This window comes from Leptosomus discolor, chromosome 3, assembly GCF_034619465.1.
Source record: "Leptosomus discolor isolate bLepDis1 chromosome 3, bLepDis1.hap2, whole genome shotgun sequence".
NCBI lineage: Eukaryota > Metazoa > Chordata > Aves > Leptosomiformes > Leptosomidae > Leptosomus > Leptosomus discolor.
This window is the reverse complement of record NC_141393.1, coordinates 82599303-82626474: the sequence shown is the minus strand read 5'-3', so window position 1 is coordinate 82626474 and position 27172 is coordinate 82599303. Positions and strand designations below refer to the sequence as shown.

The 27172-nt window shown below is 44.8% G+C and overlaps 1 protein-coding gene across 1 annotated transcript in view; it reads right to left on the bottom strand.

The window, feature by feature from the left end:
* The window catches only part of ZNHIT6 (zinc finger HIT-type containing 6), a 32616-nt gene extending 6356 nt beyond the window's left edge, over positions 1-26260 (bottom strand). Inside the window, exons 1-8 of the mRNA XM_086463127.1 lie at positions 26193-26260; positions 24623-24688; positions 24425-24531; positions 24253-24338; positions 23181-23284; positions 14483-14551; positions 13595-13675; positions 12986-13066 (exon numbers count right to left, since the gene is read on the bottom strand). Coding sequence (XP_086319253.1) covers positions 12986-13066; positions 13595-13675; positions 14483-14551; positions 23181-23284; positions 24253-24338; positions 24425-24531; positions 24623-24688; positions 26193-26260 — 662 coding nt within the window. The remainder of the gene's footprint in view (positions 1-12985; positions 13067-13594; positions 13676-14482; positions 14552-23180; positions 23285-24252; positions 24339-24424; positions 24532-24622; positions 24689-26192) is intronic.
* Positions 26261-27172: the final 912 nt, after the last annotated feature.

Sequence of the window (27172 nt, the reverse complement as noted above, 5' to 3'; positions counted from 1 at the left end):
GATTTACGGGCAAGAGACGACTGCCCTGTAAGGTTTCTCCAAAAGCCTACATACACACACAATTTCAATTTTTACTTGTGAAAAGGCTAGACCTGTTCGGAGGAAAATGACGTGAAATGGCGGTTTTGCAAGTCTTGTAACTCCCTGCAGCGATCATTCACCGGGAGGAGCTGAGGCTGTCGGGTAGCACTGGAATGCAGGTCCTCCCAAGTACCTGCAGGGAAGTGGTCTCACCACAGGCAGGAGATGGAGCAGGGAGAACCTGGTAATCAGATATTACCAGATATTCTTTTATCACCACTTTTACCTACTTGTCCTGTACCACTGGGACTGCGTAGCCTGCTCAGTAGGGACACCCAACAAGCTGCAGCCTTCTTCAGGCCCTTCCTTCACCGTCCCTTTCAAGTGACAACCCAGTAAGACGGAGGACAACCAGCAAAGTTTGCCCTTTCACTCGGACTCTTCCACGCTCCAGGAAGAGCAGGAACCAACTCAGCTGAGGCTGTCATCCTAAACAAGCTCCTTCAGCCCTTCGTGACAGGATGGAGTTGAAGCTAAGCCTGGCTCCAAACGAACGGCCCACACCGACAGAACCGCTGCCTGACCACCCCCCGCCTCTTCACTTCTTTCTTTTAAACCCTCTCCCGCTTTCTCGTTTCTCCCATCGCCCAGTTTGCACGAGTTGTCCGCGCCACAGCTTCCCTGTCCCTGGATTAGTGGGACTTCTCTTCGCACCCTTCTCTCTCCACCTTCCTTCCTCCCTGGTATTTACTCCCCCCATGATTTCTCTCTCCCTTCCACACATTCCCTCAGCCTCCTTGTCCAACACCCATCACCTAATAATACACCTTCCTGATTATTTTGGTGCCTCGGGCAAGGCTTTACGCCCACGTCACGAAGCAAGAAACAGGCCTGGATTTCTTTCTAATAAGAGGACTCCACTTCGAAGGACCACAAAGAGACAATCTTGGCAGACAGCAGCTTTTGATTTGAGCTGGAACGAAATAACAATAACTGCTTTTTAGAGGACAAAAATTAAATAAAATTTGCCTGCCAGCAGGCAGTTTAAAAGCCTACAAAAATTCTGACAACTGAGAAAATTTAACAAGATTCAGCAATCCCACAGCAGTTCCATAAAAACTGTTACATTCGCTCTGCGAGTGGCTTTGTTACCTTTCACAAAACGCTGAAAATTCATCTGGCCCTGCACTTCTGATAGCATCTAGGAGTTCCTGCAAAGGGTAGTTTTTGCTATCTACAGTTATTCCACCACCTTCCAGGAATTCAACAATTCACTCTCCTAATCTGTCTCCCACAGGCAGGAATGCCGTATTAGGTCACCGCATCACCACAAGCTCCCCTCAAATGGAGTCCACGGCTATCATCGCAGCGGTGTAACTTGTCTCCACGAATTCAGACAGCAGGAAATTCCCTGCTGATCAGGTTTTCCTGAATGTCATCTACAGGAACTTTGATTTTAATAATAAAGAAAAATCGGCAATCTGGAATTAAAGATAAATTGTAACCAGGTTATTTCTATAAGTTTAGTCTTCTACACACTTGAAAAGAGAATAAACAAGCTTTACCCATCTAAATAATTGTAAATATTACTAAAATGCATACTTGTATAATGATGTTCATGATTTTCCTGCAAGAGAGATCAACTAAAACCCCTGTGCATATTTTAAACAAAGATGATTTTTCTTCCTAGAACTGAGTGGAAACACCGAAGTATTCACTTGGCATATTTCAGATACAATAAATCACGCTATTTATCTATTCTGGGCCTAGTCCTAAAAAATCCACAATCAAGCTTCTGCTAACTTAAGGGAAGAACGAAGACTCCCCCCCCCCCACCGCCAAATAAAGGAGGGTGGCATTTCCTAGGCATCTGCATTTCCCTAGAAGAGAGCAAAGCCTGGGTACAGCATTGAAAGCCTCTCCCAAGCACTCCTTCTGAAGTGCTGCAGCACAGCAAAGATAATAACGAACAGATGGACTTTCATTCCTAAGTGGTGAATAACCTCTGCGTGCGGTTGTGCTTTGGTGAACGTGGAAGCAGGGAAACGCACTCTCCAGCGAGGTATGAAAGGAAAGTTCTACGGCAGAAGGTAAGCACAACGTATGGAAATAACGCGCAGGTGCTACGTTGAACTTCGCCACTGGAATTGTGACACCCAAAAAATCCGGAACACGCTGAATTTTGTTAGTCCACGAGCGTGGGAAAGAATTAGGAAATTCGACGAGCAAAAGAGCAGAGACCTTAGGACCTAAAAAAAGGAAGCGACTTGCCATATAACACTTCCTTTGTAACCAATTCTCATCAACGGCTGAACAGTATGAAAGACTTCCCTGCTGGAACGCTCTTTTAAGGAAGGGGGATGGGAACCAAGTTCAAGTTAGTATTTTAATAGGGAAGAAAAAAAATTATACTACAGTTTACACAAGTATTGTAAAACCTGCTAGCTCCTCCTTCTACTCTTGGTCTGTGGTTCTTCTCCTGGTCTAGGTCCTCCATATAATGTGCCTCAACAAGTGTTCACTAACCTCTCCTCCACACCGTTGACACCTGCATAGCTCAATACCACTACAGCCCAGATGCCTGGCCAATACCTTTTCAAATCACATCTCCATCTTAAGTAACACTTCCATCACAGATGTCCTTTTTCTGAAAAAAAAAAGGACAATCAGGACAAGAAACCTTCTCTTATCAACCATTTGGCCCACAAGTCCTGCTAGGAACCAGCTAAACAAGCACAGGAAGAGAAGCTGTCAGCAGACCAGGAAAGCATCTCGGACATCATCACCACCTCCTAACTATACCTGAATACATAAAGGCACTTCCAAAAAACAAGAGAACCACGACGCTGTTCCTTTCCCTTGCCATATTTCGGCCATAGGTCGTCCTCAAGCAAAGATCGTATTAAGACAAGCCGTAACAATCTGTGGTCCCCTCTCTTTGATGGGCCGTAAGAGGTGCTTTCACTAGGGAAATCTAAGAACTGCTGAAAAAAAACCCCAAACAACAAAAACCCCACAAAATCCCTCTTCTTACAGACATATTTCAGGGAGATAAAACATCCTGGAAGAAAAAAGAAGTAATACCAAGGTGAAAAACACCAATTGCCACCTAAATTATCTGGCACAACAGTGGATGTCCAGAAAGATTTAATGGTTCGTTCTAACTTTTTCTAACGAGTTTCTAACTCGTCTAACTTCTACCCTACGAAATACACAAAATAGTTAATGGAAAGAAGAGATAAGCAAAATAAGACTATGCATATGTCACTGTAGAAGCACAAAGGCTGTCCTTGTTTAAACCTCTTGAGAATGAGGCAATTGCACAGAGAGAAAAACACAGTAAGAGTTGTTTTATGACAATCATGGAAAAATATTATCAATTGACGGCAAAACCCATAAAGCAGATAAGGCATCTGCTCCAACAATTGAGTGGACTGAGCATTTGAGGGTGACGTGGTAAAAGGATTCAGGATGGACAATAATGATCTAAAGATTATCTGAAGTCCAAACCATTCTGCGTCTTTTAGTTATGGGAGAAAGGATGAGAAAACAAGGAAAATACAAAACTAGCAAATGTCAGTTTCTTGGATTCAGCAGAATTTGGTTCACAGAATACAGAAGTAAAGTGATACTGATGCAAATACTTTCCCCATCTCATAAGACATAATGAAAAGTAGTAACAAAATCCAGCAGCAAGTACAGACACCATAATTCAAGGGCACCACAGCCATAGTCCTTTACACATACAGGAATTCACTCCCTCTGCGAAGCCAGGCAGCTTTAGAAGCCACTCAAAAGCTCAAGGTTCACAACTCTCCAAGTGGCACAGAGCAGACATACCGACAAAAAGGGTACACCACAACCATGTACGGCTACTACATGACTGAGATAAAGAAACAGAACAGCCTGATGAGTTAATGACAGCCAGAAGGCCTAAAGGGAATATGAAATTTCACACGGGAACAGTTATTAAAAAGCGACTGGGCTGACTACTGAAGGTGAATGCCTGGAGTTTCAAAAACTGGAAAGATATTAGTGGCATCTCTAGTACCAGTGAAAGCTGTGGGTGGTTCCCCAAAAATGCAGGGAAGTCAAAACATGTAGCTTGTGCCATTAATAAGATACTGGCACGATGACGGAGGAAAAAGTGCATGTCCTAAATCTACTTTAATTACAGTACTCTGTTACATGGCCTCATGAGACAGTACTGTAAGTGATATTAGAGGTGAGGGGTGTACCAAGGAATACCAAAGGATGCAATGAAAAACATTTAAAACATCACATTCAGAAAACTAAAAGGTCAAATCTCATTTGACAACTTGAATTAACGCAAGTAAGCAGTGCACTGCTAAAATTAACTGAAATACAAAACTGGTGAGAAATCAGTCCTTGTAAGTTGGTTTAACGCTTTTGGTTTACGCTTGGGTTACTCTAATGAACCTCCACTTCAGGAACAGGAAGAACTGATACTTCTGTAATTTTGGATCCCCAGATAGCAAATTCTAACTTCCACATTTGGCCTGTATGGAGATAGCCTGAATACCTCTAACACTCTCTACTAAATGCTGGAAACATATGCACAAATTTCTATTTATCTGCATGGGAATCACAATGCCATAAACCCGCCATTAAGGGGTTACTAGCGCTTTACAAAGCTATACATAGCATACAAAGCTATGAAATAAAGAAAACAAGTTATTTTCTTGGCAAACAAGCAGGAAGGTCAATTCCCTCCTTGCGAGGTTGAAACAATCAGCCCCAGCACATTTCCGTCAAGAGAAAAAACAGAGGGATTCCCCTTTGGCAGCACCAGGAGGAAATAACAGGTTTTCTCCTTCCTGACTGGAACATGAAGAGGTTCTCCTCCGCTCCGCCTCGGGGAGCGGGCTGATGGCTACGCTGCCATGTTTCACAGCGCTGCAGCTTCCAAGTGCAGCCTCTCGCTTCCACGGCCTGCAAACCAGTTTGTAGCTGTGCTCCTAGAAGCCTCTTGCTCCAGGCTCCCCACGCTGCCTGGTCCCCCAAAAATCAAGGAACTCGTCTAACTTTAACTCGGCATCTCAATGTCTCTTTTTATTCCGAGAAACCAGCAGCAAATCCTCTTTTTCCTTCAGAAAAATATTTTAACGCAGACAGATAGAGCAGAATTAAACCCCTCGATGCAGCTCACAGCACTTAGGTGAGACCGGAATTTGGTTCGAACGTTGTTTCTGCTCTACGGTCTGTTTTTACCAGCTCCTTCCTCCAGCCAAGGGGCACCATGATTCAACAGGGATTTTCCAACTGCAATCTTTTCTTGGACTTCATGGCCCGTTTTCTTCCCTTCAAGTCTGCTTCGTATGCGCGTGCTACACAGCATACGTGGACTTCCACGAAGGCATTTTTCCACACCACGCACATGTTACATAGTACAGACAGACAGACAGGCAGGCACGTCCCCCTCTGCTCCCCAGCAGAGATGGTGGGCTGGAGCAAACGGCAAGATTCCTTCTTGAAACAGCCTTTCCCAGAAGTACATTTCCTCAGAGAGAGGAGAAGAAAAATCTGCCTGTGCCTATGCTGGGTGGGCTGCTCCCATGCTTCAAGCCCAGTTAGGATGCAGATAAGAGACTACCGCGTACAGTTTCCTTTATGTTTCAGGATCTGGGGCCTGCCTACCTGCTCTGCAAGCATGAAGGGTGTGAAGGTCTTCAAGCCCGCCCGTGGTGCCTGCAGAACCCCACTAGATGAGCACGGGACAAACCACTGGCTGAAGCCAACACTAAATTGTTACCTCATCCTCTTTACCTACATATTGCTCCTCTGTAAGTGGTCTGGATCTAACTTGCTGCAACATAGACAGCAGAATTCTGGAGTGGAGGCTACAATTTCAAATAAATCTTTGTGCAATAGATGTCTCAGTCAGCGACTCTCTAGCTGGGACACTCCAGAAAGCCTAATGCAATACCATTAATTATAAAACAGTTCATCCAAAAGAATTCAGCATGGGTTACAAAACGCTGGATCGTCACTTTAAAAAGCAGGTGCCTACTGGTTCATAAAGGAATCCCTTTCAAGAAAAAAAAAAAAATGAATGATTGCTCAAGATAGTAAGATGGACAAATTCTGGGGTTTTTTTGGAATCATCCCCAAAATCTCCAAGTAATTGTAGTCAGACATCATAACCAGTTAGTTATGCACGCTACAGATTCACATCATACATGCTTCTTATACTCAGCAATGATTAGTTTTCTGCTTTCTATCTATCTTGTGTAACACAGGATTTCAATGAAAAACCTAAGTAGGTAGGAAAAGTGACTGGTTTTTACAGTAAATGCTGCGTATCCTGGCATCTGCTGCTCTGCATCGCTTTTGTCAGCGGAGAGCCTGATGTTCAGATAAAGGAGGAGCATGTGAAAAATGACACCGAAATGGCTGCAGCAACGAAACTAGAAAGCCCGAAACGACCTACAAGAAAATGGAACGAAATATTTGGTAAGAAAAGCAGAAGTTTTAATTAACCCCCCCCCCCCCAAAACCAAACCCAACACTCTGGGAAAAACCAGCGGCAAGTATTAATACACAGGAGCGCCGTGTTTAAGAAACAGATGACAGACCAAATTCTATTTCCCCTTGAACAGCACAAAGTCGCCGGAGCCTGACTACAGCCGTGCAGTGAAGAATGACTATTGTAAGCTAGCTGCCTGCTTTTGTGAAGCTGGCAGAGCTGCTTTTGTGCCAGCTGCTGCGAGCTGGAGAGGAGTAATGAATTCTACTGTCAATCTTCTGCTGGCATAGGTTAAAGCCAGCTTGGGGTCTGTTCCAACTCATGCCAAGGCCAGCAGTTCAGCCAGGGATTTGTCTCCTTAATTCCTGTCTCATGTATACCACGTACCACACCGATGTGAAAAGAAATTGCTTCCTAAGGAAGACCAGAGAATCTTAAAGAAACCACTCCACGCTTCCCAACATTTCCAGAAAATGCAGAGGAGGAAATACACTTGTGACGTGCCAATTCCAGCACATTTGTTTTGCGAGATGAAGCACGATTTTTGAAATGAGACTGTAATAGGACGATGAAAAGAACCGACCCATGCACCACACTAACAGCAGTGGCTTTTTAAAGCAACTCCGTTACGTGTGAAAAGCAGAAAGCAAAGGCTATAAGCTCTGTTGGTTTTACACGAGGTTACTCACAAATGACAATGCAGAAGGAAGTGCCCTGGGAAGGCGGCATGAGAAATTCAGGAGAACACTAACGCTGTGAGCATTTGAGGCTATCTGCAAGGTATTGAATGTCACAGTTTTTGATAATCTTAAAATTACTGACAAAACAGATATCTAACAGACATTTCTAATGACAGGAAAACAAATAATCCAACCTAAATAATCCAATAAAGCCTACATTTAAAAAGATTCAGTTCCATGGCATTTATATTACTCTTTGAATTCCAGGATGCTTTTCTAAAAGTCCGTTGGCATATTTGCACACACCAAAGCAAAAGATTTCTTCATCTTCCTAAATCTATTACTGTGACTACTGCAACCTACTAATGTGATCTAACCCTCAGTTATTTAAAAACAATAGACTACAAAAGAACATTCTCTTTGAGCACAGAACTCAGTCATCCAAGGAAATAACTCTCCTTTCTGCCAGCTGATCTTGAGACAGGGAAGCGCTCCAAAATTACTAACATCATCCAGCCTTCTGGGAAGCAACTGCACTGGATCAGTTAAAGCAAAATACGGGTTCACCACCATAAAGCAACGGCATTTAGTAGAGAAGAACCTCTGATACTTGTTTGGCAGATTTTCTTCCCTGTAGCCCCCCAGAATTAAGTGGCAAACACGCCAGTATGCTCACGTGCACCAGCCAATTTCGCCACAGACAGCAAGAAGCCCCTTGATGTTGGAACTGGGACAAAAATGCTTCTGATATTTTTGGCTTTCCGAGGAATTGAAGCATGAGCTGCAGCAGCGCTACTGATCTAAAAACCAATGCTACAACCCATCCTATAGGCCTCCCTGTACGGTGTGGCCGTTTTACAACAGGGAAGCTACCCCACACAGTCTGGTACTGCTCTGTACTGCAGCCCTTGAAAGATGGGGTCCGGTGAAAGCAGCGAGCTTTGCAAAGCTTTAAAGGCCAAGCAGACTGTATTTTCCAAGCACCTAAATATTCTGTCAGGGCCTACTGATCTCCAAATCCCAAAAAGTCTTCTACAACAACTTATTCTGAAACACTGTTCACACGCTATTCTGAACATATTCGCAGGCAAAGAAGAAAATTCCTGTATAAAAGACCTAACACTGATGTTTAAGAAAGCATTATTTTTTAATTCCATGAAACTACATACGTGTGATAAAGACAGGCAACTGTCTAAGCTCGACGCATGCAAGATGTTACCGAACCCAATAAAAGGCATATTCTGTTTGTGCAGTTTAACCTCACTGAGATTTATTTAATTAATTACCTCTTAAATTAAAATATCTACTGTAAACCAAGCCTGTTGCCAGTTATTTCGCTTCTTGAAACAGGATCATCTTATACAATAAAGCTGAGTAAATAATTTTCTCATTAAATATCTGTAGTTATGAAAAACACCCAACTCTGACCATTAACTTCACAACAAATATCAAGAGCCTGTTGGATTTAGGAATTCTACTTTCTTGGGGGCTGGTTTGGGGTTTTTTTTTTGTTTTGTTACACAAAGCCTAAAAAGGCAATTCTCAGGAAAATAAGAAGGTGTATTTCCCAAACCAGATTGTATAATTTGGCAGTTGCACCTTTCCTTTCCTTAGTGGAAAAAGCAATACTCTTACCATATGAAGTCACTTTGAAGGCATCCCGAATAAAGGACTGAAGACAGTGAGGACACTAATTTATCCTGAAGAAAGGAAAGATTACTTTATAAAAGAATGTAGACTGTAAAAATCATCCAAGAGGCAGCAGTTAAACCTTTCTTGGAAAAGTTACAGCCGAGGAGAGAGCGGACACCAACCACCAACTAAATATTGCGTAACAGGTGACAGAGGCAAGCACCACCAAGCGGAAAACTATCACAACCCATTCAAACGCAGATTTTTTCCAAACCAAGGTATTTAAAGGAAGAAGAGAGTTGCATAACACTCGTTTTTTCAAACCCTCCTTCATAAGATTCCTTATAAAGTGCAGTTAATGAGAAGACTACCAAGGGGTGTAACAGTTACAGCGCTACAGAGCGTCAGGTGACAGGCAGGGAGGGGAGGACACGCGGAGAGGTGATGCTTGAGGATGCTCCAAGTAGTTGTGGAGTGCTACCAATTCATACTTCTCACAAGCTGGTTATGGAGAAGACAGAGAGAAGAGCTTATCACAAAGTTCTCCAAGAAGTGTCACCACTGGCAATAAAAGGCACCTAGCAAGAAGCAAGCAAGCACCATGGTGTTGGGCAGCTATCCATGATATCCGCACACCAGTGGACTGATCCAGCTGCTCTCTGAAGTTCCGCAGAACTCCTGTGAGGAAGCAGAAATCTGGACTACACGGCTACTTTGTACTTCTGGAGAAAGAAGAAAAGGAAAACCAAAATATTTCAAGCATTCTGCAAAGGACCTTCAAACCAGAAGGGCCATTTGCTGTGAAACACAGAAAACAGCCAAAACTAAACCACAAACTCCTGTTTCATAAACAATTGCAGGAAATATTAAAATCCTTCTGTAACATACTTATCTTAAAACTAGAAGAGTAACATTTTAGAACCCATAATAATCCTGCTTAGATGTTCTCTGAAACACCACTGCACTTCCTCAGCAATACGTAAGGGTAACGATGAAAAATATTTTGTTCAAAAGGTTCTGCTAAGCCTAAATCCAACATCCGATTCAACAACGTGTATTTACAGCCTTTCTATCACCTAGTGCTTGTGGAGAAGGAATTTTTTTGGTGGGCACAGGGGAAGTTTTGGGTAACACGACATTCATGTAGACTTGCATGTATTAGCAGACTACACTAATCCCACTCCTCCAGCGTGACGGAAGGGGATTTTGCCGTGCAGGAACACACAGCCTAAAAATCACACAGAATGAGGTGTCACGGGACGAGAAATTACTCTGAGCTGACAGTGGCACTCAAGGCTACACAAACCAGCAGTGAACTGCTCCCCACTGTTAAAGAAACGGGGGTAGAGGGACGCGAGAGAGCTCTGTCTGTGCTCGGTTTTTGCTCCACGCTGAGCGGCCAGCCGGTCCCGTTTCAACGGCAAGTGCTTCCACTGCAACTCCAGGTATTGATTTATAGCATGAGAGCCATAAATCTCAAATTCATTTCACTGGGGAGCCAAAAGGAGAAGAAATGAAAATGACTTCTCCCTTACTCGACTGTAATGCAGCTGCAGTAAAAACCGAAGCATCCTCGTCGAGGCTCGGTCACGGCGGTGCTGGCGTAACCGCGCCGAGCGCGCCTGCTGGCACCCACACAGCTTAGGTCGACAGAAGAAGCTTTTCTGCTGACAGAGCAGTCCCATCACTTCAAAACAAACTTTGTTCTTGCCTTTCAGAAGAGGAATTTTCTTTCAATACGCTGCTTCCCTGCTCTGCCTGAACGGCCACAGCTGGGCCCGCTCCACCAACTTATACGAAGAGATTCACGTCATTTCCAACGAGGAATTGCGTTTCTCAGATCAAAACACTTTTCTAATTTTAGCTTTCTACAGTTCTTTTTAAACTTTAAACCTTTACATTCACTAAGTGGGATAAATACCAATTACTGTGTCTTGGATATCAACCAACATAGCTGATTCTGGCAATCCAGATGAGGCTCAAACTTAAGTTAAATTAAATTAACTTCAATATCCTTAACGAAAAAGAATTCTCAACAAATCTGTGAGCTATTATACAGATTTCAGCAGAAGAAAATGGTTAAGTAACAAAAGAAACTGATGAGCACAAGAGATAGGCCACTTTGATACCAAATTGGTTTCCTTCCCAATCTTTCTACACAACATCCTACTTCAAAAGATTAAAAGTTGAGCTTTACCTGCTATTACTAAAGCACTTTTCCCTCCTTTTCTATAGAGGGAAAGGTGAAAAACCAAGCACTAAAATACCAGGGAAAGCCCCACCTTTGTATAAATTATTTTAAACCCACAAATGACGATTGAAGATCACTGAACACTGACTGCCTTTCCTATCACGTGCTGCGAGAAGATGCAGAGCAGCAACATGCCGAATGCATTTTCGGTTTTTGCTGCGCTGACTTGAGTTACCCGAGATGGGGACAGAGGTTGGTTGTGCTCTGGGAACCTTTCCTAAACACCACTATTAACAGATGAGCAGAAGAATCTGCTGGAAATACTTAAAAAAAAAAAAAAAAAAAAAAAAGGGAAATTGTGATCCCATGTCCTGGAGCTGAGCTCTAAACGGCAGATGATCGAGAGGGTTCCTGCCACAACTCCTGCCAGCTCCTGCAGCACTCTGGGATGAATCCTGTCAGGCCCCACGGACTTGTGAACGTTCCGCTGATGGAGCTGGTCCTTCACAATTTCAGTGTCCCCAGATGGAAAGTCACCGTGTTCCCACACTTGTGGTCCTTCCACTCATGGGACCGGGCAGCCCAAGGTCTATCCCTTAAAGACTGAGGCAAAAATCACACTGAAGGCCTCTGCTTCGTCTTCATCTCTGTTACTCAGATGACCAACCTCAACAAGTATGGGCCCAATATTTTCTGTAGACCTCCTCTTGCTATTAGTAGACTTAAAAAAGCCCTTCTGGTTATCTGAAACAACACTGGCCAGTTTCAACTCTTAACTGAGCTTTGGCCTTTTGGGTCTTCTCCCTGCACGTACGAACCACGGCTCTGTAATCTTCCATTTCACTTCAAACCAAAAGCTTTCCAGCTGACAACTCTGACGGCAAATGTTACAACCATATTTCAAATAATGATTGCAAAGAGGAAAAAAAAAGAAAAAAAAAATCAGGAAGAGTTTGGTCTTGAATTTTGAAGTATATTATAAATTTTTTGACTAGCACTGGGAAAAAATACAGCGCAAACAGGAAGCTCAGTTACAACTAAAATTCTTCCAATATACCTTTTTTTCCGCCCTTAGAAATAATATACTGTGCTTTAGGGAAGCATATTATTTAAATTTGTTACATTTGAAGAAAAGAATGTACTTTAAGAACCCTAACTAGGAATCACTGGTCAACCACAATAAGCCATGACATGGAGCTGATGCGTGTCCCTTTCAGTAACAACGACACCAGGGCGAAGCGTTCAAAACAGTATTTATACCAACAGAAATGATTTCTTTAAGGTTTAATTTTGAAGTTCAAGATTATTGTCTGTCCTGGAAACAAAGAAAACAATTCTGCACAAGCCTGAATTCTGGAGACTCAAAAGCCCACGCTCAGAACACGGTAACATGAAGAGTGGTGGTTTAGCAGCTTTAGGAAAAATGTGTCATTTCAAATGCCGTGACTGGCTGCTGCTAAGCACGTAATTTTTGCTGCAGTGATTTAAAAAGACGGCTCTCGTCAACTATTACTTCAGCTCCCTTGGGGAGGTTAACACATCCACAGAGGAACTTGCAGAGGGGAACGGGCGTCTCCATTTCGGCGCGTCAACACAGCAATTCAGCATTTTACCACTGATCTTTGCGGTAGACGCCGTTACGCTTGCAGGGACTGCTGCTGAAGGAGCTCAGGTACAGGCACACTCAGGAATTCACCAACGCCGCTGTAAGCGCCCTGGCTTCTTCAGTCGCCCAAGTACCAGTCACCTGAATTTACCACTCAGTAACTGCACGGAAAATTTCAGTGCTGAGATATTAAAAGACAAAGAAATAGCATTTTTGCCGAATCATTTTTAAGATGGCTGGTAAATACTCACTGAAGTTCAATCCACGAGATTATGTAATCTCCATTCGTAACATTAAAGACTAAGAAACTTGTTCTTTCTTTTTGCTATTTTTAATTAATAACCACACCAACTGAAGAACCACCTTACCTGATAGAGTTTCGTCTCCTGTTTTCAATTTTCATTAAAATTTGGACATCCGACTGAGGAGACGCTGTATAGATTTTTAATCTGAAAAAAAAAAGAAGAATATGCAAGAGATGAAGAAACAATGATGTACAACGACATTTCTTTCTGTTGTCCGCGAGAGATGGCTATCTTTTGCGTGCCAACTGCCAGAAGTATGTATTTATTCATAAAGACAATAATTTGCCACATAGTCAAGTATTTCCTATAAATGAGGGCTATAATTACTAGTATGTTTTTCTAATTACTCTAAAGAAAAGGTTCATTGTCACCCCCCCACTGAGGTTAATTATGGTTACATTTTTTAGAATTACAGTTGCTTTATTTGATCTTCATGCCACGAGCCAATTTCTTCATCTTTTCCTGGTTCAAATTTGGTGGCTATTCTCCAGGGTTAGCCGGTTGGTGAGCGGTAGGATGGTTTTCATCAGAGGAACGAAAAGACGTACTGCTGACCGGGAGCTCAGCTCTGCTGGCTGAAAGTGCAGCCAGTTTAAGCCATTTATTCAGAGCTCTTCCCTTCTTTTATCAGCACATTACATGAACGGGGCAGAGCAGTTCTTCGATACGCACCTTTGACAAACTACAGGATCTGACTCCACCGGATCAATGTATGGCTTAAGGATGTCAGCGAGAGTTTTGTCGTCAGGCACCCTTTCACCAAAGATAAAAATCAAATAGGTTAAGACGTGGTTCATCACGTACACAAAAAAAAATCTGTTGTCTGAGTCACCTGGAGGAAGACCCGTATTTGCACGCTACCGTGGCACAACTGAGCAGCTCACGGGAGGATCACAACTGGGTATCCATACAGCTCACATAATTGACAGCTTTATCTCCATTTCAGCACTGGGACTCCGCTGGCATGTGCAGGGAGTAAACAGATGCGTATCTCTAGTTTCTAACCCTGCAGCAGAAACATGCTGTTCCTACAGCCCTGGAAGCAGGCAAGGGCATACCTCCCATCCTCCGTCAGGCTAGGAAAAAAAAAAAAAGGAGGACGAGTTGTCAACAAAAGCTTATTTTTTGGCCTTTGCAAAACGCGCTGGTGGGCTTTCCTACAAAGCCAACAAGGCGGCCGTTTCGTCAGCTCCAGCGAGCAGGCGGGGAGGGATGGCAAACCTTGCTGAGCACATCTCTGCTCCGTGAGAACACGGCGGGTTACGCGTACGGGACACCACCATCACGAATACACAAGCTGCTGTGCTTAATGCAGAAGAAAGGACGAGCAATCCAACATTTTGCCCAGCCTGAAAAGCCTGCTAGCAGCCCTAGTAGGAAGGGACTAGGCTACTTTAAGTATTTTTTTTCCGATTTAAATGTCCTTTTAATTAAGACTGAAAGTAATATTCGAGTTTACCTTGTATAATAGAAACAGATAAGAACGGATCAAATTATTGTGCACTTCAGCAGACTAATTTATAAGTAACTTTACAAAAATCTGTTTTTCAAGCTCTGTACCCTTTTAAAGTGTATTCAGCATGAGAGTGAGGAAATACGAGCTTCAAATGCCAGTAGAACTTCTTCTCCCTGAAAAGAAAAAGAAATGCATATTCTTAATGTCAGCTGGTAACTACTGCTTGGCTTTTTTTGATAAAGCTCGGTAGCCTACGGCACGGGTGCAGAAGAAAATACACAGTCAAGACTTTGAATGGCATTTTCCAAGAGTAAAAGGGGCATGCAGAGATGCACTTTCGAAGATGCAACGCTCCCAGATCCTGCTGAATTTCAAGTCCTCATGGGATGAAAATCCGTTCCTTACACATACAAGTTAAGGTATCCCCAATTAACTGATCGACGGCATTTCACAGGTCGAAAAGGAGGATCTTCCAGCTGACTTTCCATACGTACAGCTGCCCCTGAATTTCAGAAAAGGAAACTGCTTTTCGGCCTGTCACCCAGGACACATTGCCAAACCTGTGTGCCGGCCCCAGCCAGAGGTCCCAGCTGAGGCCAGGTCCCACACGAAGCAGGGGACTCGACTTTTCACAGCACTCACGGCCTCAGCAGAAAACGTGTCACAGGCAGGGAGGGAAGCTGCATTTTGGCATAACGTGGATAACAGAAGCTAGAAGGGATAACTGTTTTATAGAAAGATCAGGAAGCGTTTGGTAGAGACCAACACTGCTGTCATGGTCCTTCCTCCAGTTTATCAGTTTTAAGACCCATCTTCCCTTTCCAGGTACCTGTCTAAAGGCATGTGGGTGGCCCTTCGCTCTGGTTCAGAACTGTATACTCATGACAAACAGCAAAGATTTGGGAGAGGAAGAAGGGAACTACCACCATTTAGACCAGAGGCCAGACAACCACGTCAAGCATAGGAACGCTGAAGCTACCCTGCCCCACTTGGTGGGGTTTGTTTTTGGTTTTTTTGTTTTTTTTTTTTTTTTAAACACTCCTTAAGACCTATGAATCATTATATCCAGGATAATCACCATCAGTTATGCAAAGATTCTGGTACTACAATTAGAAGTAAACACAGTGCTGTTCCAACATGCTGTTTAATTCGTTCATCAGGCAGATGAAACATTACCCTGCAGGTTCTAGCCGGCTGCAAAGCGTACGTGCATCCAGTAGCAAAACAGTAAACTTGGCTGCTAAGTTCAGTTAACTACGATACCAATTTTTAAATACAAGCACTTCATAAAAAGTGCTCTTACCAAATAATTAATCATTCCCATACCTAGTTATTCCTAGGAGAAAGCTGAGCTTTACAGCTGAACTAGACCTCCTGGAGTGTAAGTAAAATCAGAAATGTTAGTGTTTACCAAAAAAAGAGCAAGCAAGAACCCTAGCTCCAAGAAGCTAATAATTAAAGTAAAAGGAACTAATGAAGGCCAAGGTCCCCAAAGCAACGTGCGACTCCGCAGAGCTGTGCAGCACGCCCTGTGGTTCTTCCCCTCCAGCTGCTCATGTCCGCTAAAGCCGAGAAGGAGGGTGAAGCATCAGGTCTGAGAGAGGTAAGAAGGTTGTATGACCAGAGCTGGAGGGTAACACAGAAAACATTATTGATTACATAGTATATATAACCAGAAGCTGCCAAAGCATCTGGCCTCATGAATTTTATGCTATTCTGCAACTTGGTACGATACTATCTTAAACTACCAAACTGAGAAAAATTTCGCAACAACTCCAAATCAGTGAGAGGAATTTTGGAATTTTTTTTTTTTTTGCAAGTTGAGTGAAACAAGGTTTTGCAATTCTTCATCTCGACGGCTGAAGGAAGCACCAACGCCAGAGCAAACCAGGGGGGTTATGGAACCAGTTCAACTGACTCGCGATCGACAGTCTCGTGATTCCGAGCTCAGACGCGCCTTCGTACCTGGCATTTATCACGGCACGGTATTAATCCAAAGCACTTTCCCCAAGGAGACTGTAGTAAAAGTTGGTCACCTTTAGCCATGGAAATAGGGTCACCACCATTAGCTGCAGGGAACACTCATGACGGGCACATTTGCTAAAATACTTACAAGGACTCTTCAGATGAGGGTTTTGTTATACGTTATTAACTAAAATGAGGCTTTCTAGCATTTTTTTTCATCTAACTCGCCATCCTCCACCATTCTTTCAAACAGGCCATGTTTATCTACTCTGTGACCAACCCTTATTGTGACATGGACTTTCTTTCCGTCGAACCTTCGAGCCAGCCAAAGCAACGGGAGCACCGCAGCTCTTCCTCTCCCAAGCGGAAACGGACAAACCGTGACCCAGCTCCCAAAACCACGAACGTGGCCCAGAGGGCTGTCCCCCCCCGCAGGCGCCTGAACCGCAGGAACGGCCGTCACACTGCACATCCTGATTTCACATGCGAGACCAGATCCCTGGGGGCTCACCGAGGCAGACTCAGCTCATCGCTGCGGCTGTAAAATCAGCTGAAGAGGGTTCCTGTCAGACTTTCACCCTCCCTCCCCCTTCCAGGCACAATCCAGTTTACGGAACAGCGCACAGAAAGAGCTAGGAATCAGGGATTCTGCACACTGAAGTGAAAAAGATCACTCCTTGTCAAAAAGTCACACTTTGGAAAAACAGAAACGTCGATTTCTTTTTTTTTTTCAGCACGCCAATACCGAAACCGAAGTTAATGACTTCATCTCTCTTCAAAGTAATCTTGCCTGAAAGTAAATGGCAAGGAGAAAGAGGTAATGTAGATTAAGAACAGGGCAGAAGGAGGCAAGGGAAAAAGCAGCTCAGAACTGGAACAGCCTCATACTCTTCGCTGTACAACGAAGCCTTGGAAAAGAACCTGCTGGCTGCCTGTCATTAAAGCGAAGCATCCCTCCCCATCACTGATCTCTGTCCAGTTAGGGAAACTGATGTCAACCGTAGATACCATCAAAGCTGCTTCACAACAAGTTCTGATCAAAACGATACCCTGGCTCCAGATCTCACTGACTTCATTTTCCACTAGGGCTCACGGGGGTAGTATTTCCTTCAAATACAACTGACACGGACTACGTTCCTTTTCTAAATGAAAATGCTTCATTAAATCATCTGCAGTTGAGTAACGGCTCATGAAGCGTTCCATCCCGCTCGGCTGCCACGGAAAGCCACTCCACGGTTTTCCGGAATGCCAAGGCACTGCCGCAAAGCTACCAAACGGCAGAGATGGGGATGAGGCACGAGCGCATCGTTGATGTCAGTAAAAGCAGCATCACAGCCCATCCCCGCACGGCTTGGCTCCCCAGCCTATTCTGGCTACTTCGGAAGCATGGAAACTCATCAGAGGGAAAAAGAGGAGCCAAGCACCTCTTCTCCTGCGTGAGACGTAGCTGCGGCAAGTGATGTTCAGAACTGCACAGGCTGTTTTGCAATTACTGTTCTTCCAAAGCAAAGTAACCATCTCCCTTTCATTTCTCCTAAAACTTCCAAAAATATATTTTCTATCATCAACTGGATATTTTCTGTCATCCACTGGATGTTTTCAGAGAACTACAAGAATCTGATTTTTCATTTCTTCACAGCAACCACCGAAAGATTTTTATTTCGGATGCTACAGTATATGCAATTATACTGTGGCTGTTACCTCCACGTAGCTCTGAGGACAACTGCAAAAATTCTCACCACCTTTTACAAGTTAACGCAGTAGCCAGGAAGATGCTCCAAGTACTGAGTAGGCAGTACCACTGCTGGGAATTAAAGGACAGATCCACGAAGGATTCTGGGACTTGGACACAGCAGTTGAGTGCCTTGGCACATTTTTACAAGTGTCCAATGTTCACGTATTTCTTAAAACATTTATGAACTATCTCAAAAAGCTTAACTTTCTTACCTAGGCTTCCTCTGAACAGTCAATTTTGCCTAGATTGCAGAAGGTTTCATGTACATAAAACCTCTTTATATGTCTGTGTGTATATACACACACACACACGTAAAATAAAATATGTATTGATCAAAAAATCCAAATTCATCCCATCTTGATACTAACTGCAGTTCTGGCTCTGCAGAAGTACTTCACTGCCAGCCTGTCAAAGACAGCGATTCACTGATGATTTTGTTTCTATTTGGCAATGAATATTCTTAAAATGTTCTAAAAATAGCATACAGGACATCTCACATCCAAGCACAAACACTGTAGTATTTCCTGTCTATGTTATTTTGAATTGATAAAAGAAATGAAAGGACATAAAGAAGTTTAATGAAGGACCAGTTATCCCTTAATTTGACAATACACAGTACTCTCACCTAATGCACCAAAGTTTAACTGGGCATTTGGTACCTACCCCTTTGGACAGTTAACGCCTTTCTCAGCTTTCTTAAGCAATGAAGATACAGCTCAAGTATGTGCCTAGATTCTCTTGTGGATTAAAAAATAAATACATTTAAATTAAGAGACCAGGCAGATGTGTGATGATTTCACCATACCCCCTCCTCAACTCTGTGTTCCTGGTGCCAAAGTGACTTTGTTGCGCTTCTAACAACAGCACACACAACAGGATGTCTCCCATTTCTTCCAACTTCATCAAGCTAACTCCTGGATTTGGTGTATAAACAGTAAAACTGAAATATTTCTACTGGAAGTTGGTGTGTTTCCTAGTAAACAGCAAGACAATCAATGAAGGAAGTGAAGCGTGCTTCCTTCGTAACACGTATGGGCTTCTAACAAGGGGCTAACAGCAGGAGACGTTAGTAACCATGTGCTGGAAGAATAAAATGTGCCAGGCTTGAACTGAGTCCTCTGTAAATCAAAGGGCCACTGTCAAGGCCCAGTAAGCCAAACTGTAACAACCTTTAAAGAATAAAACTCCTGTCCTCTTTAACGTCTGAAAATACACAAATTACCATCAGATTCACGATGAGAATGAACTATTTCAGTTGCTCAAAAAAAAAAAGAAAAAAAATTCTCAGGTTTAGAACTCTGTCAGTGTGGTCTTCACGTGGGGATGGTCTGAAAAGCTACTGATTGACTGAAATGCATGAACACCCCGCTCTCCGATCACTTCACAGTAGCAGTCCTTTGCCCGGGAACTTACTGTGGCAGGTCCTAGAAAGCAAGAAAAACTATGTCCTAAGCAGCAACTAAATTCAAGTTTAACAGCTCCAACAGTGTAATATTAGCCCAAAATCCAGCTCAGACTAACTCTTTGGTAAATTCTCAAGATCAGCAACATTTCAAACAACTAATTTGAGTCATCCCGACCTAGCTAGGGATTAGAGTTGACATTGTAGGGCTGTCAGGTGTACCTCAAAGTAGCTTCTGTTACTCTAATGATCTCCTAACTGATGCAAATCCCAAATCTCCACGCTATCCTTTGTTCTCAGAATTAAATCAGAAAGAGATAATGAAAAAGCCGCCTTCTTCTCCCCCACACACCATCTGACCGATGCTCCCAAGCTGCGGGCATGCCTTCCACCAGGGAGGAGACTCGCAGCCCTCTGGCTCCTCTCGGTGGGGAGGAGAGGTAAGAAGGGTTTTCTCTGGGAGGTGCAGAGATGGGAGCAGGGAAGAAGCTGGGTGCAGGTGCCCGTGACGCAGTGCAAGCAGCAGGGAGGGGGGGGAGCAGGGCTGCACAGACTGCAGAGCTGCGGGAGCTGCACTGCCCCAGTTCAGCGTCTCACCTCCCGCCAGAGACCAGGAGCCGTGGAGCTGCAAGCTGCCTCCTCTCTTCCCGCTCGACCCGCTGCCCGGAGCTCCCCAGTTGCTGCCCCAGCCCTCCTCCCAACCTGGTCACATTCTCCACCCCTTTCCCAAAGGCTCCCTTGTCTCCAACGCTACGGCAGCATGTACCAGAGGTGGAAGTTTCCAGTTTTCTACTGGTAATTAAGAGCACTGCAAGAAAGGTCAGATGAAGCAGCAGACTGAAAATAATTTGCGAATAAGGCGCCCTAAACCATCTCTAACTCAGTTGTCCCATGAGTTCACCAACTGGACTCAGACTCCACTTTCTAATGACCCTCCATTATCCAGACATTCAGTATTACACGTTAGTCTAATCCCTGTGTTGCTCAGAACTGGCACGTAAGCTTTCACAACACCGAATTTAGCAAATGAACTAATGAAAACCGGGAAATGAGGAGTCTGGTTGACACATCCAACCAACCACTGATCTGTCCTCCAGAGCTGGCAGGGGCTGACACAAGAATACATCTTGTACTTCCTAGTTTTGGATGCCTCTCATTCCTGCGTCGTACAGCCGAACAGCTTGGCTCGCATGGAGAGTGTGAAGAGAAAAGAGAGAAGGCTGTTCTCACTCTTCCACGCACATGTGTCTGAGCAGCTTCCAACCTGCACCCTCTGGAGCAATCCCTCTACAAATCTCAACTGACAAACAGCATGAGGAGGAGTTCAGAGCTACAAAAGAGCAGACACACCAGACCCTCACCACTGTCAGGTGTTCAGCTCAGATAATGCAAATACTTGCACAGCTTTTCCCCCATTTGAATGTAACACTCAACAAAACGTTACGGGCGTTCTGAAGTCCCATGGGATAGGTGTTAAACGGCTGGTTTGACCAAACTTGAGGTTTGATTCTTTAAGCAGAATAAGCAAGACATGCCAATTCAAAAAAAAAAACCACCACCCAAAACACACAAAACCAGACAAATGAAAACCAAAGGTTAATTTTTAATCTGCGTCACTGAATTCAAACAGCCCATTGCTGCGTGAACAACAGCAGCAGCAAAAGAGAGGGAACACGTCCTTTGTGTAGGCTCACCGAGCATACCCTTGGACAGCATGTACAGGAAAGACAGGGCTACTTCCTACCCTCTTTAATACCACAGAATGTGACCATGTTCTTTCTAAAGGGCTGTGAAAGTCCCAGAAAGGTTAGCATTCCAAAACAACCAAAATACCCCAGGACTTTACGACTGACAAAAACCAGTAGAGGCATCCTCTCCGGCAGCCTGTGAAATATTTCCATGCCTATTTGCCAGTAAGTCGCCTTCCTTGCCCCATCCTCTTAGTTTTTAAATCTGCTTCTGTTAAACAACACACAGCACGCGATACGCTTGAAAGCGTAATCTGCTCAAAGCTTGAGCTGTTCCCAATGCCAGCTATACTCCTGTATGCACCCAAAAAGGCTTTCCAGAGAAAAAGAACTGGAAAACGTGGTATGTGAAGGCAAATTTCTGCCAGCCCAGCATTGTACCATGCCCAGGATCTTCCCAACAGTCACGTCTCCCTATATCCACGCTTTTTCTGTTCTTCTGTCCTTCCCTTAGCGACGGATGGCAGCATCCCTAGAGTTTCTGCGCCTCCTCCAGCTCTTACAGACTACTCGTTACCCTGTGCTCCTTAAGGGTCTTTATGTTGTTTTAGCCACAACGTTCAGGAAATCCCCCAGGAAAAGTTAAACTCAGTTCTAAGCCCGAGGTACTTCAGCAGCGTGAGACTAGCACAAGGTGTACGCAAAGGGTAGAGCAGGAGGCCAAGGGAAAGCAAGCCAGTGCAGGGGCAGACAGCCTCTGCCCACATGACGAGGCTTGGGGCTACCACTCGCTCTGTTCTGAGGGGAGAGCCTCAGGGATGTATAAATCTGGGGTAGAGGGAGGAGAAAATGCCCCAGATTTCCCTTCTTTACGTTGGTCCACCCTGGTTTTCTCTAGCAGAACCGGTAAAATACGTGACTTTATGAGGTTACACTTCCACATCTGTTTTATGCTTTATATTCTGCTGGAAACTAAGATATCTGCAAAACGAAAAGGAAAAAAAAAAAAAAAGCTTTTGCCCCAGAACAGAAGAAATGACACAGGCAGGTCCGCTGGGCAGTTTTTCAGGTCGGTTATTACTTTGTCAGAGAGAGACACCTGGTGGCTACTCAGCCAGTGCCCAGCCACCGGCCTCTCACCCTGCCAGACACCCGGCTTGTACATCTCAGAGGGCAGAGGGAAAAACGCCTCCCGAGAGCAGAACTGGCCACCAAAACGGAGACCCCGAGTAAAAGCAGCGGAGGAACCGCCAGGGGCAGCTGGCACAGCCAAGCGCCGCCAGCAGCTCAGAAGGCGTTTATACCGGCTCCCAGCACACCGTCGAGCTGAACTCCAGAGCTGTTTCCTGCCCATAATAAAATACTTTGTGATTTTTTTTTTAATATTATTTTTACCATGAAAATACTTTAAAATACAAACTCTGGATGTCAGGGAAAACCCACAGAGCGGATAAAAGAAAGAACGCTTAAAGTTGCCTTAGCCTCTTTCCTGAATTCTCATCTGTCTGTCTGCACTTGCCTCTCTAAGCTGTGCCATATCCAGCATCTACATCCTCCAGCACAGCACTTCCCACCGCGGCAGGCAACCCACAACCGCATCAGAAGCGCCTCTTCAGACCTAAAGTCAGCCTTTGCAGAGAGAGGGAGTTTTGCAATTACTCTACATCAATCCTCTATCGTAAACCTTTAAAGAGGTGCTTTCTTTTTCCAGCGACAAAACTCAATGTTAACTAAAAGATGGAAAAACACAACGGCACTGACTCTTCCTCCTGTTACTCGATGTTGGCATTTTTCAAAATAAAGCATGAATTGCATAAGCTGTTCAACTGAGCCCAAAGAGCCAGAAAACCGAAAAACTGCAGCACGAAACATTAAATCTAGAAAGGTTTTGTAAAAAAGCCGTGCACCTAACAGATTTTACCAGTCAGCATATTGGTGTGAATCCAGATTCGCATCATTACGCATTCAGTGACAACAAAATATCGCTGACTGGAACCAAACTGAAGACTCACGTGAAATTAAAGGTGGTTGAATTTTCTCTTCTTTTTGTAAATCCGACAGGCAGCGTTCTCAGGTCAATATTACACCTTCGAGCTTTGTTTCTCAGGCAATATAACTAGCAAAAAAATAAAAACAATTTTTAAAAAAATATCCTGAATAAGACACTCAAAACCTGAAAGTTAAACAATGAAAGAGTAATTCTGACAGGAATTACGGGAAAATCGCAGAAAAGGCCGCATTTAATGAAGTGCATCATGAATGAAAAAGTTTCTAGGCCTCCTTTAATACCTGAAACATTTTCAGGTGGAGTTTTTCCACAGTTAAAAACCAACGTGCCAGTGACTTCTTTATAGTAAAAGTTCTTTAACACACTGTGAAAGCCACAGCCGGCCACTGCGGGTGTAACACATGGCCCTGATGTTTTTCTGTGACATACCACCAAGTCAAAGTATTTTGGAGCAGATTTTGGTTTTCTGGTTTTGTTTTCCTTCTCCTTTTTCCTTCTCAATCTTGGTCTTCGCAGTTTATTGTCACAGGACTTTCAGGGAATGCCATACGTTTCTGTGATCTCATTACTGCTTCACTGGACTTGGAGGAGTTTCAACAAAAAGCCCCTCTCACCCTTAGAAGGCTGGCTTTTACTTCATTGTTGCTTAGATTTATTCGCAGCAGAACTCTAATTGCCTTCATCTGGTATATGGGGAACCACGTAGTAATTTTTAGGCCATCGATAAATCCATTGTTTACCTGGGAATTTTGTACTTAAAAAAGATGGGTCGGAAGGAAACATTCCGGCTTTCTTAACACACACCTGCCATCAAACAGCAAGAGTGCTCAGGCATCAGTTTTAGGACTGTGCACTGTTAGCAACGTATTTTTCCAAGCAGCTGGATGTAGCCATCAATTCTGCTTTTACATAAACCTAGGAACTTCTTTTGATTTCTGGCTCTAAAATTCACGGTCATTCATGCTTTCCTAAGAGGGATATCAGCTCTAAAATCTGGATGGGAACTGCCTCAGTGGGAATTCAAAGGTAGCCAACCCTATCTCCAACAGGCCAAGCTGCTAATTTAAAAAACTTACAAGTTTTTTTGTTGCTGCATTATGCACAGTAGCATGTCGAGCAGCAGCATCAGCTGTCCGTCCTACATCTTCCAGGAACCGATAATCTGAAGGCAAAAAAAAGAACAAGGGAAGACGTGGTGCTAACCCAGTAAAACCAACGGAGTTTGAAAAGCACAAGGAATAGTCTTACCGCTCAAAAGGTTCAAGTCAGTAAATTCATTTACAGCAACGAACGCTGTTTTATCCCTGACTCCGTTACAGCTCAGTGCAAGCTTGTGCTTCTTCACACACAACAGACTGAAACGACAAACAGAAAAGCGTTAACGTGCCACGTTCAGCACCCGCGCGGGGAAATCCACCAAAACAGTTTAATTCAGACAACAGGTACCTGCAGGAATATTTCATGCATCGTGGACATCTGTACTTGGCTTCCTCTTTGCTGCATGTTTCGCATCTGAAAGAAGCAAAAAATACCTCTTCATAAAGCGGCACCTGTGGGCCTGGCTGGCCTGGGAAGGTGCCTGCTCACCAACCAGGCACTACACCGTCAATCAGCCTTTTCAGGAAAAGTTATCCCACTCTTGAAAGGAGAAAGAGAAAATATAAATACCCTGGATTAAATAAGCTGCCAGATAAAATAACGTAAGCTATGGGGAACATCTCCGGACACGGCTCTTACCTACGTTAGAACACAGTGCCAATGCTTGAAACAAACACCCCAGGCTAACCGCAGAGTAGGGAGCACAGCAAGGCTGTACCAGTTTATGCTTTGTAGCCTGGTTCTATCCGGGCTTTTCTTCGTTTACATCACCTGTAGCGCGCATCGTACCCTGCTCCCAGTTTTAGACAGACAGAAAATAAGTGTCGAGGATTCACACCAAAACCTGAACACTGCAACGATTTTTTTCAACGAAACAGAAAAGCCATGACAGCATCATCAGCAAAATGTCTTCCTGCTGTTGGGAGCAAAAACCCCAAGGTCAGGGAACCTCTCAAGCACAGTGTGTAAGCTTTATGAATACAGCTAACAAATATTATCTCATTAAAAAATAAAAAATCTCTACAAATACATTCTTCTGCTTTTTCACACGGCTACTGCAGTGGATGTTTCTCCTGTTCTTGGGAAAAAGTTCTCGGCACGTTAACTGAAGCAATCATCACTTTTCATTAAATTCTAACAAACTGGGGAAGGAAACAACCCTCCTGCCACACCAGTAAAGTTTTCAAGAATGGCACAAACCCACCGCTTCCAACTACCAGAGGAAAAGCCTCAAAACATTTTCCCGCCTCGCCGCACCAAGGCGCTCGCTGCTGACGGCGGAGGTGTGAAGGCCACGCTGGGCAGTGCCACCGCCCGACGAGACGGCGGCTCCGCACACCGCCAGGGCGAAGGACGAAGAACAGAAAACCAGTGTTTCACACACTGCAAAACAGGAATTGTTCTGACCAAGGATTCCTTTTTTTTTTTTTTTTTCCCCCCAGTATCTCCACAGCGCCCGATATACACCTTCAGCTGCAAGGCCAGAGAGAAAACTGCCACGCCTCACCTGCGTGCAGCCCCCACGTAACCCTCGCTCGGAAGCCGAGGACAAAACTCGCCCCACGGCCGGGAAATGTAAAAGACTCGCTCATAGTAAAAGGGAACGGCCCGGCACCGAAGCAGTAACGTCCACAGCAGAGGCGGCTGCTCCTCTCCAAAGAGACAAGGCGACACACGAGAAGGCGCGGGGGCTGCAGGGCAGAGGCCGGCGATGCCGTGCGCTGGGGGCACCTGCGTTCCCCGGGACCCCGGCGCTCCCCGGGGTAGCTGGCGTGGGTGGGTGGGCAGGCCCGGCCCGCAGCAGGCCCCGCGGAGCCCCCGGGACAGGCCCTCCCGGAGCCCAGCCGGCCGCAGGCCTCTGCAGGAGGCCTCCGGGAGCTACCCGAGTGCGGTCCCGCACCCTGCCCCTCGCCCCTACCTCTGCAGGGACATCTTCCGCCCGCCCGCCGGCCGCTGAGGGCTCTCGGGGCCTCCCTGCTCCGCCATGGCTGCGCGGCGCCGCCTCCCCACGCGGTGCCCGACGGGGCCTGGTCGGGGCGGGCCCGGCCGCGGCCTTTCCTGGGCGGCGGCGCCGCCTGGCGGCCCGCGGGTGGCGGCGGCCTGGGCCGGGCGTCGCCGAGGGTCCCGCTCCGAGCAGAAGCCAACCCCCTCCCTACGGCGCTGAGAGCAGCCTTGGGGCTTTATCCCCCCTGCTGTTGGCTGTTCCAACGCCCCGCTGCCCAGGTGCTTGTTAATGCACTTTTAACCGTGAAAAATAGCACTAAAAGGGATAAAAGGGTTCTGAGAAAGACTCTTGTAATCTAGCTCAGGGCTTGCTCTGAAATGAAGGGTAACAAAGCAGGCGACCGCCTCACAAACCATAAAAAATTATTTGCAGAGTACAGGTACTTGATAACATTGTGGGACAAAATTGCACGAGAGCTCCTGCAAACTCCTTCAGGAGCCTCCGGCAAAGATGTTGGGCTACAAGAGGCTTTCCAAAATGCACACTACCCCCTAGACAAGTACCCTGTCCAACAGGACGCTTCCAGGCAAATGTTTCTGGCAACCTCCAGCCCAAGTGATGCGGTGGGTCATTGTCAGCGTCCCGCTGCACAAGTTCATTGAGCGGTTTTGCCTCAACTACAGAAATGCACATTATTTACATCCGAGCAGCCTTATAATGCTTTAAACTCTTTGTTTTTAAAACAGGTGATTTCTGAGACATGCTAATATAAACCATAAGTATAGGCTATAAAGGATTTCCAAAAATAGGGCAATGAGACTAATTAAAATATACTTGGAGCAGAATGTTTTCTAAAAGATGACATTCTTACCAAAAAAAAAGAATAAATCCATTTGTCACAAAACCAACTCCACAGCCAAACGAAGAGCAAATGTCAAGGGATACTGTCAGAG